Genomic DNA, 15,080 nt, shown 5'->3' on the forward strand with positions numbered 1-15,080 from the left:
TGTGTTTTTGTCTGCATGTGTATGTAAAGATCCAAAGTGAGTTTTCCTTTTTTTAGTCTTTCTTTGTTTTTGGTCGGTCTCTGAGGCGAAATGTGGGCCAGGCGGAGAGCCGTTGGTGCTTTGAAGTGACGCCTGAGGGTGTTGTGGTCCCTTTAACCTTGGGTTGACCTCTTTGATTGTTAACATCACTTTGGCAGCTTGCTTCCTTTCATACACAGTATGTCTGTAAGAATGACCGCTGCAAAGCACATGAAAGTCACAACCATACATGCCAACATTCTACAGCAAGGCTTACGGCAAACCTCCTGAACCCGCCATCTTTTCGACTGAAATCTGGAGGGTGGGGGAGGGGGAGTCTTTTGCGTTACTTGGCTAAAACCTATGGAATCTCACTAAGCATTCCATCAAAACCAAAGCCTCTTTTAACAAGCATTTGCAATGCAATTGGTCTCGCATTTGCAAACTCTGGGCGTAGTTCACCAAGTAGCGCTACACGTAGCTACGCGAAGTGCACTTCGCACTACGTCAGCTACGTGTAGCACTACGCGAACTGCGTAGTACCCTGTTCGTGATGATTGCACAGTGCCGGATGCCTGTCCGCACTGTGCAATCATTGAAAACGGCATCTTGCAAAGTGCGAGCTGTCTTTTACTGCCGCTCGAGTAGATTTTTACTCGAGCAGCAGCTTTCTCAACGCGGACTGGTAGTTTCTCATCCTGAGCGGTGGCGAGCATACGCGACCACTCGCAATGAGAAACCTGACCTCCCCGCGTTGAGAATATTGCCGGGAGGTGTATTTTCCACGCTCGTGGTCGCCAACTTGACGTTGAGGAACGCGAGCAAGCAAAAAATGACTGCTGCACTATGCTATGCATGTTTGCACTGTGCTACGTGCAGTTTCCATAGTGCGAAGTAGCGCAAACTTCACAAACTACGCGAGCGTAGCGTAGTGCTTTGCCCAGGGTTAATTTCCACGACTTGGAACTTTTCGCATTGTTAATTTTGGTCTTCAAAACATAAATAAAAGGCATTGTCATTTACAATGCAAACAGCTTAAACTCTTGTAAATATTAGACCTACTGCTTTGCAAATGTTTGTTTTTTGTGCCTTTGACCCCACCCCCTTCTCACTTACCCCGCCCCCATTGCTTGCATTATCATCAGTTCCTAGACATTTTTTTAAGCACTTCGATTGCTGCCCTGAACACCAAATACAGATGCTTCTGAGGTCTGAGTTTGTAAAGACCCAGATGGATTTTTGTTGCACACAGGACTTCAAGTGGGATGAAAAAACTGGGAGGGGTCTCTCAAAGAGGCATGGTTGATGTAATTAGGGGTTGATTAAGGGTGTGGCTCAAAAACATTCAAGCTAAAAATGTGTGCTTAGCATAGTGTGCCTCCCGACAGGTATTTTGCAGTCTGTCATTACATCCAGATATATAACACACCAATTAAAGTAACATTAGACCTACAACAAGCCAGGACTATGTTAGTGGCATAAGATAAATACTCGAAAAATATGAGACTATACTATTGTTTTCAGTGAATGCCTATAAATAAATCATTAAACTGCTCCTGTGCAGAACAAAATCAAACACATCTGCCTGTCTACTTTCCAATTCAGTCACTTGAACAAAACCTCCCTACAATTAACTTTTAATACTTTTTAGGTCGAGCCTGTCAATGCGCGTGCGCATTGAGCTTGCGAGAGATATTGGTGCTTAACGAGAGCTTAACCATCGGCGATTTGATGCTGTGCCCGTGAAAAGCAAGCTCAGTGCGCAAGCGCATTGACCTAAAAAGCGTGTGCACATGAAAGCCAGCCATCTGTTGCTTCCCCAGCGTGGTGCCGCCAGCAGCTTCACTTGAAAGGGATCCGCTCCGCCCCCTGCTGCATCAAAGGCTTTCATTTCGCACTTTTCATGGCTGCCAGGCTGTGTCGCATTTCTCCTTTTCCGGCTACCGCTGGTCACTCCAGTTGCGCCTAATCACTTTATCGCATAACAAGGATAGCAGGACTTTCACCGAACCACTCGCACTTCGCGGCCGTTGTTTGAATACAGCATGTTAGACTGTTCTAAATTACTAGTTTTAAACTTCTTTCCCTTGTTTATTTCGTATGTGTGATGTTTACATGGGAGAGTAAGACGGGGACTTGAATTTGTGAGGATTGTTGACTGTATCTGCCACTCCTTTCTGCTCCTTATCCAGCGGTCAGTGCTGGACGGGGCTAGCAGCGCTTCCCAGCCCTTTAAATACAGGCAGCTGCACGCGGACCCACTTTAAAACAAGAGTAAGGACGCATGTCTTTTGTGCTAACTAAATAAATGCTTCACTCCTGCCCCGCCCCCTGGTGCTAAGCAATCTTCAAGTTTTGCGCATGTTTTTCTCTCTGGCTAGGATGCAACTAATTTCAGCAAATGTTCTCATACTTTCACCATGGCAGCAAATAGGGCTACATTTCTTTGCTTTGCCTTTACTTAACTTTCCCTGGCTGCACGCATTTGTTCACAGGGAATAGCTTTCAGGATCTGCTTCTGTTTTCTTTCTTCGCACCTCATTATCAATGTAGGAATTAAAGAGCAGATGCGGAGAATGGCAGCTTTAAAACTTTCATCGCTTCATCATTTCTACGAGAAGGCTGCCATAACCAAGATTGTGCATCACAGCACTGAGGTCACAGGGATTGTTTCTGCCCGCAAAAATGCTGGTGGTAACAAAGTTAGGGAAAGTGAAAATGCATACAATAATGGAGTTACCACAAATGTACCTGTCACCAAAAAATCTGGAGGCGATGCAGAGTACTAACTTTATTAACCCTCTAGCTTGTGCATGCTAGTCTCACAAACCCCTTACTGTATTCATTAGGTTACTTTATTGTTGCCTTTTTGCCAGCTGCTGCCATTCGGTTACGTGCTATTACTTTTCCATATATTACAGGAGTTTGTCGCTATGAAGCTTCTGCCAATGGGACCAGTAACATCTAGAAAACATGCTGAAAAAGTTGCAGATCTATTAGCATTCGTGGTATGCACTCGTGAGACCTTGTTCACTGTACTTTGTTTCTCTTTAACAATTTTAGGAGATCTAATTATTATCATTGTTTGCACCCTGACAGGCACTTCCATCGGGCAGTCATTCTGTTCTGGTTTGTCCGTTTACATTTTGTTGAGAGCCTTCAGACCTCGTATTTGCATAATCCACCAAGCAGGTGCTAACTTCGGCTTAAAAAAACACATCACAAAATTTCCGTTGTAGCTCCATTGTGTTTTCTTCTGAGTAATGTTGGAAAACTTGTTGTGCCTTTCTGCCCTCTGTTAGACTCGATTTTTTCCATTTTTTTCTGCCCTTATGCCCTCTGTTAGACTTGTTTTATTTGTGCCTTTGCGCCCTCTGTTAGAATGGTATTTGTGTCTTTGTGCCCTCTGTTAGTCTCGGTTTTTGTGCCTTTCTGCCCTCTGTTAGACTCGTTTTTTGTGCCTTTCTTCCCCTGTTAGACTCGTTTTTTGTGCTCTTCTGCTAGACTCGTTTTTCCCTTGTTTTTCTGCCCTTCTGCCCTCTGTTAGGCTCATTGTTTGTGCCTTTCTGCCCTCTGCATCACCACATCATCACTCAGCGCTACCCCAGCATCACTCAGCACCACCCCAGCATAACTCAGCACCACCACATTATCACTCAGCACCACCACATTATCACTCAGCACCACCCAATTATCACTCAGAACCACCACATTATCACTCAGCACCACCACGGCACCACTCAGCACCACCACAGCACCACTCAGCACCACCACAGCACCACTCAGCGCAACCACAGCATCACTCAGCGCAACCACAGCATCACGCAGCGCAACCACTTAGGTCGAGCCTGTCAATGTGCGTGCGCATTGAGCTTGCGAGAGATATTGGGGCTTAACGAGAGCTTAACCATCGGCGATTTGATGCTGTGCCCATGAAAAGCAAGCTCGATGCGCAAGCGCATTGACCCTTAAACAGCGTGTGCACATGAAAGCCAGGCATCTGTTGCTTCCCCAGCGTCGTGCCGCCAGCAGCTTCACTTGAAAGGGATCCGCTCTGCCCCCTGCTGCATCAAAGGCTTTAATTTCGCACTTTTCATAGCTGCCAGGCTGTGTCGCATTTCTCCTTTTTCGGCTACCGCTGGTGGCTCCAGTTGTGCCTAATCACTTTATCGCATAACAAGGATAGCATGACTTTCACCGAAGCACTCGCACTTCGCGGCCGTTGTTTGAATACAGCATGTTAGACTGTTCTAAATTACTAGTTGTAAACTTCTTTCCCTTGTTTATTTCGTATGTGTGATGTTTACATGGGAGAGTAAGATGGGGACTTGAATTTGTGATGATTGTTGACTTTATCTGCCACTCCTTTCTGCTTCTTATCCAGCGGTCAGTGATGGACGGGGCTAGCAGGGCTTCCCAGCCCTTTAAATACAGGCAGCTGCACGCGGACCCACGTTAAAACAAGAGTAAGGACGCATGTCTTTTGTGCTAACTAAATAAATGCTTCACTCCTGCCCCGCCCCCTGGTGCTAAGCATTCTTTCGGTTTCGCGCATGTTTTTCTCTCCGGCTAGGATGCGACTAATTTAAGTAAATGCTTCCATACTTTCATCATGGCAGCAAATAGGGCTACATTTCTTTGCTTCGCCTTTACTTAACTTTCCCTGGCTGCACGCACTTGTTCACAGGGAATAGCTTCCAGAATCTGCTTCTGTTGTCTTTCTTCGCACCTCATTATCAATGTAGGAATGAAACAGCAGACGCGGAGAATGGCAGCTTTAAAACTTTCATCGCTTCATCATTTCCACGAGAAGGCTGCCATAACCAAGATTGTGCATCACAGCACTGAGGTCACAGGGATTGTTTCTGCCCGCAAAAATGCCGGTGGTAACAAAGTTAGGGAAATGTGAAAATGCATACAATAATGGAGTTACCACAAATGTACCTGTAACCAAAAAATCTGAAGGCGATGCAGAGTACTAACTTTATTAACCCTCTAGCTTGTGCATGCTAGTCTCACAAACCCCTTACTCTATTCATTAGGCTACTTTATTGTTGCCTTTTTGCCAGCTGCTGCCATTCAGTTACGTGCTATTACTTTTCCATATATTACAGGAGTTTGTCGCTATGAAGCTTCTGCCAATGGGACCAGTAACATCTAGAAAACATGCTGAAAAAGTTGCAGATCTATTAGCATTCGTGGTATGCACTTGTGAGACCTTGTTCACTGTACTTTGTCTCTCGTTTTTTGTGCCTTTGTGCCCTCTGTTAGACTCGGTATTTGTGCCTTTGTGCCCTCTGTTAGACTCGGTTTTTGTGCCTTTCTGCCCTCTGTTAGACTCGTTTTTTGTGCCCTTCTGCTAGACTCGTTGTTCCCTTCTTTTTCTGCCCTTCTGCCCTCTGTTAGACTCGTTTTTTGTGCCTTTCTGCCCTCTGCATCACCACATCATCACTCAGCGCTACCCCAGCATCACTCAGCACCACCCCAGCCGCACTCAGCACCACCACATTATCACTCAGAACCACCCCATTATCACTAAGCACCACCACAGCACCACTCAGCACCACCACATTATCACTCAGCACAACCACATTATCACTCAGCACCACCACAACACCACTCAGCACCACCACATTATCACCCAGCACCACTACAGCACGACTCAGCACCACCGCCACAGCACCACTCAGCACCACCACAACATCACTCAGCAGTACCACTCAGCACCACCACAGCACCACTCAGCACCACCACATAATCACTCTGCACCACCACATTATCACTCAGCACCACCAGATTACCACTCAGCACCAACACAGCACCACTCTGCACCACCACAGCATCATTCAGCACCACCACAGCACCACCACATTATCACTCAGCACCACCACAGCATCACTCAGCACCACCACAGCACCACACAGCACCACTCAGCACCACCACAGCATCACTCAGCACCACCACAGCACCACCACAGCACCACCATAGCACCACTCAGCACCACCACAGCACCACCACAGCACCACTCAGCACCACCACAGCATCACTCAGCACCACCACAGCACCACCACAGCATCACTCCACACCACCACAGCACCACTACAGCACCACTCAGAACCACCACAGCACCACACAGCACCACTCAGCGCAACCACAGCATCACTCAGCACAACTACAGCATCACTCAGCGCAACCACAGCATCACTCAGTGCAACCACAGCATCACTCAGTGTAACCACTGCATCGCTCAGCACCACCACAGCCTCACTGGTTCAAATATGTTTTCTCAACGTTTCAAGCTTTATTTCAAATGCCACAAAAAGATGTTAATATTTCACTTCTGTTCTTGTATTTTCGTCACAATAAAATACACTAAACATAATCTTCATAAAAGTTATTTACAAAAGTTTAAGCTATTGCCATTATAAATTATAATCACTTTTATTTAAGTATTAATTGTTTTAAAAAATTAAAAGCCATTGTTATTTGTAATATCAATACATCTAAGTCACGTAAATACAAATGTTGCATTATAAATGCTATAGGTGTCACATTTGTGAAAGTTATAACTTTTGGCATTGTAAATGGCAACGCTATTCATTTAGCTATTTTCAAAAACAACACATAAATAAAAAAAAGACCAATAGCTCAAAATTTCCTAATGCGCGACCTATTGCATTACAAATGCTTGTTGCAGTGATGGAGTCACTTTGTATGCCCCCCCCCCCCCCCCCCCCCCATCAGCACCCTACCTTGCCTGCCCACCACCTTCCCTTCCTGCCACCACACCCTTTCCCCTCCCAGCAAAGAACTTAGAACCAGTCGGGAGCTAAACTGGGGTGATAAGGAGCGCTGGAGGGGTGGAGAAGTGTGTGCTCTGAGGCAAGTCCCTGCCTCGATGCATCCAGCCAAGGCCTGGCCTGTGAGAGGGGCCTGCTGCCGCCTTGTTTTTATTCCCCAGCAGCGAGGGGGCACATTTCTCTCTGCCCAGGGCGCTGGTGGAACAGGGACCAGCCCGGGCCCCACAAACGGACTCTTTTGTGTATGGCTCCGCGGTCCTGCGGCCTGAGACGTGTCACTGAGATGGAACGGGTCAAGGGGCGGCTGCGGCTTGGGCTGGAGGGGTTCAGAACCGTGAGCAGCAGCAGGGGCGAGTGCTGAGGGGGCAGAGGCCTGTTCTGGGCAGTGAGGGGGTCAGGAGGCGCGCAGGGGCGCAGCGTGAAGGTGCCAGGAGGGCGCACTTACGGCTGTGGCGGAGAGGTCCCACAGGCATGGAAGAGGCCCAGGACGAGGCAGAGGCGGGGCAGCGAGGGCTTCCACATGGCGAGGGCGGCACAGGAGGGTCCTCTGCAGAGATCTGGCCACGGGTCGGCTCCAGGCCCCTATATAAAGCGCCCGGTGTCCGGCACCCACGCAGGCCAGACAAAGTCCAGCGACGGGAGCCTGGACCTGTCCATTCTGGGGGATTACAGGGGCCGAGGCCTCGCTTCAACCCATAATCTGTCCAAGACAAACAATGGATAAACTGATAAAGAAACCGAACCGCTGAAAAAAGTCCCCGCCGCAAAATCTGTGTGAGCTTTACACAACATAAAGACACAACGCATGGACACACAATTACCCATAGATGTATTCTACGCACGATTCCGTTTATTTCTCCTTGCTCTTTAAATCTTTCTATAAGCCACGTTTTTCTGTTGCTTCTTTTTTTTTCTTGCTAACACCCCTTTGTTTCTTTCTAATGTTGTTTCTTTCGTTCTTTAATTCGTGTTTTCTTCTTCTATGATTTCATTCTTTTAGGATTTCTTTTTTCACTGCCAATGTTTACTTTTTTTTCTGATTTTATTCCGCCACCACTTCCTCTCTTCTTGCCTATTGCGCTTTTCACTTTCTTCCTCTCATTTCCCTGTTTGTCCTTCTCTCTCTTGAGTGTGTATTTGATTTGTTTATTGCCTACTCTCTGTCTTACTATTTCTGAGAGTGGAGGGCGCGGAGCTGAGTGGCGTGCCATACAGTGGAGTGGCATAGAGTGTTGTGGGCTGGGGTAGAGCACAGTGGAGTAGTGTAGAGAGTGTCGCATTAAACGCAGCAGAGTGTCGGAGAGTAGAGTGGTATAGAGCGGAGTGCACTGCTATAGAGTGGTGTCATTTGGAATGGAGTAGAGTGGAGTGGCGTGTCACAGAATAGACTACAGTAAAGTGGCATGGAGTGGCATAGAGGGGGTTGCGTACAGCGTTGTAGAGGGGAATGGTGTTGTTGAGTGGCACAGAGTGAAGTAGAGTGCTGTGGGGAGGAGCAGCACAGTAGAGTGCCAGTGGAGCAGAGTTTGATGACGTAGAGCATCATCGAGTGGAGAACCATGGAGCTTCATGTAGGAAGGTGAAGTAGCGTGGCCTAGAGTGAAGTGGTGTAAAGTACAGAGGTGTAGAATAGATTTGCTTGGAGCGCCATCTTGGGTCAGGACTCGGACCATCCATCGGCGAGCGCCATTTTGAGCGTTCTAGCGCTTTGGCAACATCGCAAGACGCCTACTTAAAGTCGCTCCCCCCCGCGCAGCGGGAACGCGCAGTAGGGGCGCCGTCGCGTTGCCGGAGTCGTGCCAGAGTCCTGCCCGTCTGCGCCCGTCCGCGCTAAGGACGCGCGGGGCGCGGCGGCTCTTTTCTTGGTGTAGTGATGATTTCCTACTCAAGAGAGGTCCTTTGGTCTATCGGGCTGACAGTCCTGAGGTGTGACCTGGCACCATTCCATCCTCTATGCGGCCCTTACCATTGTGCCTGCAAGAAATGGTCGCTTGACTCCCCCGCTACCATCCGCCAAAGGGCTACGACATCTGCCCCTCGGAGCAATCGCCCCGCGCGTATGCTGAGGGTGTTGAATCTTAATGCCAGGTCCCTGGTGAAACATCACCAAGCCATTCATGACCTAATCACGGACGAGTCTCCGGATTTATTTGCCATCACGGAAACCTGGCTTCAAGAGGCGGATGTGGCTATTATTAATCTTTCCTGCCCCCCTGAGTACTCTCTGTACACTCTGAACCGGCCTACTAGAGGCGGTGGCATTGCCCTCGCTGTCAGGTCCTGTTACACTTGTAGATGGAAGGGACTCAACATTGCTGGGTGCGAAAGTGCTTCCTTTAAGATCTCAATCAGCCCTCAGTTCTCGCTTTCTGGGATGGTTGTTTATCGACCTCCTGGCAGCGATGTAGCGTTTAGGGAAGCTTTCCCTGACGCCATCAGCTCGTTAGCTATTGGCTGTGCCAATTTCTCCATCTTGGGAGACTTAAATCTTCACTTTGACAACCAGAACATCCCGGCTGTTAGCAGCATCCTAGCGGACCTGGAGACCCTTCAGCTAGTTCAACTTGTATCCCAGCCCGCTCATGTAGGGAGTCATGTTTTGGATCCCTTTTTTACAAATTTAGCTGAAGAATATACCTTGACCATTTCCCCATTAGGGTGGACGGACCATTTCCTAGTGTCTTTTAGGTACCCTCTGCCTGAGATTCCTTCTATTCCGCCTGCCAGACTGATTCCTAGACGGCATTGGAATAAACTCAGACTGGAGGACTTGCATCGTATCCTGGAGGAAGAGCCGCTAGGGTTATTAGATAACGTGGAAACGGGCTACGACCACTTCTGTCGGTGGATTACCAAGGCGCTCGACTCCCTGATTCCCATTACTTTGAGCAAATTTAGCTCTAGAGAGGCGAGCCCTTGGTACGATAGTGCCTTACGTGCTTTGAAAGGCACCTGCAGACGGGCGGAAAGACAATGGCGCAAGTCCTACGAGGCTGACAAGAAAACCGCGTATCTTGCTTCTGTCAAGCTTTATCATCGAGCCATTTGTAGAGCCCGCGCAGCGTTCTATTCCTCTAAATTTCGTAACAGCCCTAACCCGTCTAAAACTATCTTCAAAGTCCTTAAAGACCTTTTGACGAAAAGGATCTCCTCCCCGGAAGCCTGCTCCACCTCCCACTGCGAGGCCTTGGCTTCTTTTTTTCTAGAGAAAGTCCAGACTATCTATCAGGCTTTCCCTAGTATTGGACCACCTCCAGGAGCCCAAGTTTGCACTCAAGGCCATATTATTCTGCATTCTCTTCCCCCGTTACTTCCTGAGGGGTTTAATAAACTGGCCCAGCAAATTAAATCCGGCACTCCTTCGGATCCGTTAAAACCTGCCCTTTTCAGAGACCAGTCTTTTCTGGGACGCTCCACGATGTGCTCCCTGATCAATCTCTCACTGACCTCGGGCTTGGTTCCAGCCAAATGGAAGCAGGCGGTGGTCTCTCCAATTCTGAAGAAGCCTTCGCTGGACCCTTCACAACCGGAGAACTACCGTCCTATTTCATTGCTCCCCTGGCCGGCGAAAGTCGCGGAGGCACACGTCAATTTGGCCCTCTCAGACCATCTTACTCGGGCCAATGTCCTGGACCCCACGTAGAATGGTTTCCGTGCCGGCCACAGCACGGAGACAGCCCTCCTCGCCATGGTGGAGCATTTGCGTGCGGTGTTGGATGCAGGTCAGACGGCGGCGCTTGTATTATTAGACCTTAGCGCCGCCTTTGACACGTCTCTCACCGTATTCTTCTGCACCGCCTGGAGGAGATTGGCATCGGTGGGCTCGCTCTGCAGTGGTTTCGCTCCTTTCTCGGCAATCGTTCTTTTTGCGTGGCCACCCTGCCTCAACCGTCCAAATTCCATCCTCTGGCCATGGGGGTTCCGCAGGGATCCTCGCTGAGTCCCACATTATTCAATCTATACGTGAGACTGCTAGTTGATGTTGTCAAGCAGTGGGGCATGACTATGGTCTCATATGCAGACGACACTCAGCTAGCGGTCACTATCAGCGGGGATGCGGAGCAGGATGCCCCTAGGTTTCAGAGTGGACTGAGGGAGGTGGCTGGTTGGATGAATGCCAACTGTCTCCAACTTAACGCAAAGAAGACTGAAATCATGATTGTCGGTAAGAAAGCGGAACTCTGGGGGGACAGGTGGTGGCCTCCGGAACTTGGGCCGTCCCCGACTCCGGTCACGAAATTAAGAAATCTGGGAGTTTGGCTGGACCCCACCCTCAGTTTCGCTGGCCATACTAAGAGAACTGCGGCCTGCTGTTTTGGTGTTCTTCGGGGCTTAAGACCGGTCCTCAAATTTTTTGCTGCCTTGACCAGGCAGTTGGTGATTCAGGCGACGGTGATCTCCCGGCTGGATTACGCCAGCTCTCTACTGTTGGGGGTCAATCAGGCAGAAATCACTCGCCTGCAGCGCGTTCAAAACGCTGCTGCCAGAGAGGTAGTTGGCCTTCCTAGGTTCTGCTCCATCTCTAACACTCTACGCTCCTTGCACTGGCTTCCGGTCAAGATGAGAATCCATTTTAAGGTCTTATGTCTGGCCTTTAAAATTTTGAAAGGTTCCGCTCCCCAGATCCTTACCAACCTCTTGTCCCTCTATATTCCGACCCGCTCTCTCAGATCCTTTGGCCAAGCTCTCGCTGTGGTTCCCCGGTTTAAGCTTAGTCGTGCTGGGGGTCGATCTTTTCGTGTGAGAGCGACAGCGCTTTGGAATTCTCCCCCTGTGAAAATCCGTCTGATGGAGGATCTCTTGCTGTTCCGAAAGGCTATCAAAACCCTCTTATTTTAATTCTGCCCTGTTGTGATACCCTTTTTAATTCTTTGCTTTTAGCGGTGCTGTGTTCTACCTTGTCGTGCGCCGGGACGCTCCTTTGCTGGAGCATCTGTGCGCATTATAAGTATCCATAGCATAGCATAGCATAGCATAGCACAGTGGCATAGAGTGTAGTGGTTTTGAGTAAAGTGGTGTATAGTTCATTGGCATAGAAAGCAGGGACACCGAGTAGTGTAGAGAGCAGTTTTGTTGAGTAGAGTGGCGCACAGTAGATTGCAGTGGCTTAGAGTTCAATGGCGTAGATTGGAGTGGCACAAAGTGGAGTTGAGTGGCGTAGAGTGAAGTGAATTAGAGGAGAGTGGTGGAGGGTAGAGTGCAGTGGCTTAGAGTGCAATAGAGTGCCATAGATGTGAGTGATGCCGAGTAGAATACAGTGGCATGGAGTGTATTGGCAGGGTGCAGTCATGCAGAGTAGTGTGTCAGAGTGCAGGGCTGTAGAGTTCAGGGCCATAGAGTGGGGCAGAGTAGAGTGGTGTAGAACCAGGGCTGGACTGGCCATAGCATGTAGAGTACAGTGACGTGCAGTGGTGCAGAGTAACGTGAAGTAGAGTGCCTTGGTGTAGAATAGAGTGGCATAGAGTAAGGTGGCGCAAAGTACAGTGGCAGTGCAGAGAGAGCAGTGCTGTAGAGTGTTGTAGTGTGCAATGGTGTAGATTACAGTGGCATACAGTGCATTGGTATAGAGTGCAGTAGCGTACAGTGGTGCAGAGTAAAATGACGTAGAGTGCAATCATGTAGAGTAGAGTGTCATAGAGTAAAGTGATGCTGAGTAGAGTGACACAGAGTTGAGTGATGCTGGCATTGAGTACAGTGTGGAGTGGCATTGAGCTCAGTGGCAGAAAGAGCAGTTCTGCAGACTATAGTGTCATAGAGAGCAGTGGCGTCGAGTAGAGTGGCATAGAGTGCACGGGTATAGAGTGCAGTGGCGTACAAGGGTGCAGAGTAAAGTGACAGAGTGCAATGATGTATAGTAGAGTGGCACAGAGTTAAGTGAGACAGAGTAGAAAGGCACAGAGTAGTGTCATGCAGAGTAGAGTGGTATAGAGTAGAGTGGCATAGAGTGCAGTGGCATAGAGTGCAGTGGCATAGAGTGCAGTGGCATAGAGTATAGTATTGTGGTGTACAGTGCAGTGGTACATCGTGGATTGACTTTGAGTGCAGTGGCATAGATTGTATTGGTTTTGAGTAAAGTGGTGTAGAGTGCATTGGCGAAGACTGCATTGGCACAGAGTGTAGTAGCGTAGAGTGGAAATGGTGCAGAGTGGAATAGTGTTGCATAGACTGCTGTGGCATAGAGTAGATTGTTCAGAGTAGAGTGAACTGGCATAAAGTGCAGCAGGATCAAGTAGAGTGTCGTAGAGAGCAGTGGTGCAGAGTAGATTAGAGTGCCTTATAGTTGATTGGTGTAGATTACAGAGGCATTGAGTGCAGTGGCATAGAGATCAGTAGCGTAGAGTTCAGTGGGGTAGAGTGGCATGAAGTAGAGTGTCAGGGAGTGCAGTGTTTCAGAGTATACTATCGTTAAGTGCAGTGGTGTGTAGTAGATTGGCTTGGAGTCAATTGGCACAGAGTAGAGTGGCATAGAGTGCAGTGACACAGAGGAAAGTGGTGTAGAGAGCAGTGGCATTGAGTGCAGTGACAGAGTAGAATAGAACGGCGTAGAGTGTAGTGACAGAGTGCAATAGCATTAATTGCAGTTGCTTTGAGTGCAGTGGTGCAGAGTAGATTCGAGTAGAATACATTGGTTTTGAGTAAAGTGGTGTAAAGTGCTGTGGCATACAATGTAGTGGCGTAGAGTGGTGCACTGTAAAGTGGCACTGAGTGCAGTGGCTCCAAGTGCAGTGGTGTAGAGTAGACTGTTTCTGAGTAGAGTGCAGTGGTGCAGAGTAGATTAGAGTGGCGTAGAGGGGTTTGACATTGAGTGTGCTGGCATACAATGGAGTGGAACCGAGTAGTGTGCATTGGTGTTAAGTGCAGTGCATAGAGTGCAGTGTTGCAGAGTAGGGTGCCATAGATTGAAATAGTGCAGAGTGGTGTAGAGTGCAGTGGCGGGGAGTACAGTGGTTCATAGTAAAGTAGTGTGGGGTACAGTGCATCGGCAGAGTACAGGGGTGTAGAGCAGAGAGGCGTAGAGTGGAGTGTTACAAAGAAGAGTGCTGTGAAGCAGAGTGGATTGGAGTGGCGTTATGTGAAGTTGTGCAGAGTAGAGTGCAGTGGCATGGAGTGGAGATGAGTAAAATGGGGTAACGTGGAGTATGCATGGTATGGTAAGATACCGCCATTATGGGCAATACATCTTCAATTGAAAAGACCATTACATTTGCACTCACATACAGTTTTACTGATAAAAGTGCACAGCACACAAAGGATAATGTGTGGAAATATCATCACCCAATGTATTCATATGATCATCAGCAGAGTTAATTTACAGACAATTACATTCTGTTGTGTGCTAGAAAAAAATTAACATCGTACAGCCTTACTCAAGCAGACCCCCATAGGCAGCATGATTGTCAAATAAATCCTCTCACCTTGAAGTCGGATAAAGAAACATAAATACCAAGCTCCATGGAAGACACAGCCTGACATTTGACCTGTCTTTGAATGCACAGCAAATGTGACATGATAATAACATGATTTAAAGTCCTGTTTACCAAAAGTGAGTTTGGGGAAGAATATAGTAAACTAGGTTTAGGCAATGGGAGGGACGACTTCAGGCTGGACAGCCTAAAGCAAATATAGCCAGCAACTTGAAAGTCAGAAAATAGGAGTTACAAACCGCAAAGCCAATGGTAAGCAATGCGAGGAATGGTTCACTCGGGTCCCCAAGATGTTTTTAGCAGTAGACTGCGACCTAAAAAGGACACAAAGAAAGAACGAGAGAAAGAAAGAGAAGAAAAGAGAAAAGGAATGTGGAAAAGAAAGAAAGAAAGAAAGAAAGAAAAAGAGAATGGATTATTGAACAAAGGCAAGAAATAAAGAAAGAAAGATGGAAGGAGAGAAGGGAAGAGAAGAAATAAAGAAGGAACAAATGTAAAACAAAACAAAAGAAAAAAGTTAGGGCTGCCTAGCTGTTTGTTGGTTCAAGTAATTGAGCTTCATGCTGGGAACTACGCTAAAGTGAGGTGGGGCCCAAATGGGGAACTAACAGAAAACATACCCATCGAGCGTGGCGTTCCCCAAGGTTGTGTTTTGGCACCTACTTTGTTTTTCCTCTTCGTAAATGATATTCCAAGGCACCTAGAGGGATGCCAGAATGATTCACCTAAATTAAATGGCAAAAGGGTTCCCGCATTACTCTTTGCGGACGATACCATTTTGAACTCGCAGACCAAAAAAGGTTTACAGGCACTTTTATGTTCCTTCAGTGAATATTGT

The 15,080-nt window shown here is 48.0% G+C and overlaps 1 protein-coding gene across 1 annotated transcript in view; it reads right to left on the minus strand.

Moving 5' to 3' along the window:
- The window catches only part of LOC147659230 (alpha-2-macroglobulin-like), a 191,243-nt gene extending 183,823 nt beyond the window's left edge, over positions 1-7,420 (minus strand). Inside the window, exon 1 of the mRNA XM_086951869.1 lies at positions 7,264-7,420. Within this exon, the coding sequence (XP_086807995.1) occupies positions 7,264-7,340 (77 nt within the window). The 5' untranslated portion in view covers positions 7,341-7,420. The remainder of the gene's footprint in view (positions 1-7,263) is intronic.
- Positions 7,421-15,080: the final 7,660 nt, after the last annotated feature.

This window comes from Lissotriton vulgaris, unplaced genomic scaffold (assembly GCF_964263255.1).
Source record: "Lissotriton vulgaris unplaced genomic scaffold, aLisVul1.2 SCAFFOLD_1089, whole genome shotgun sequence".
Lineage (NCBI taxonomy): Eukaryota > Metazoa > Chordata > Amphibia > Caudata > Salamandridae > Lissotriton > Lissotriton vulgaris.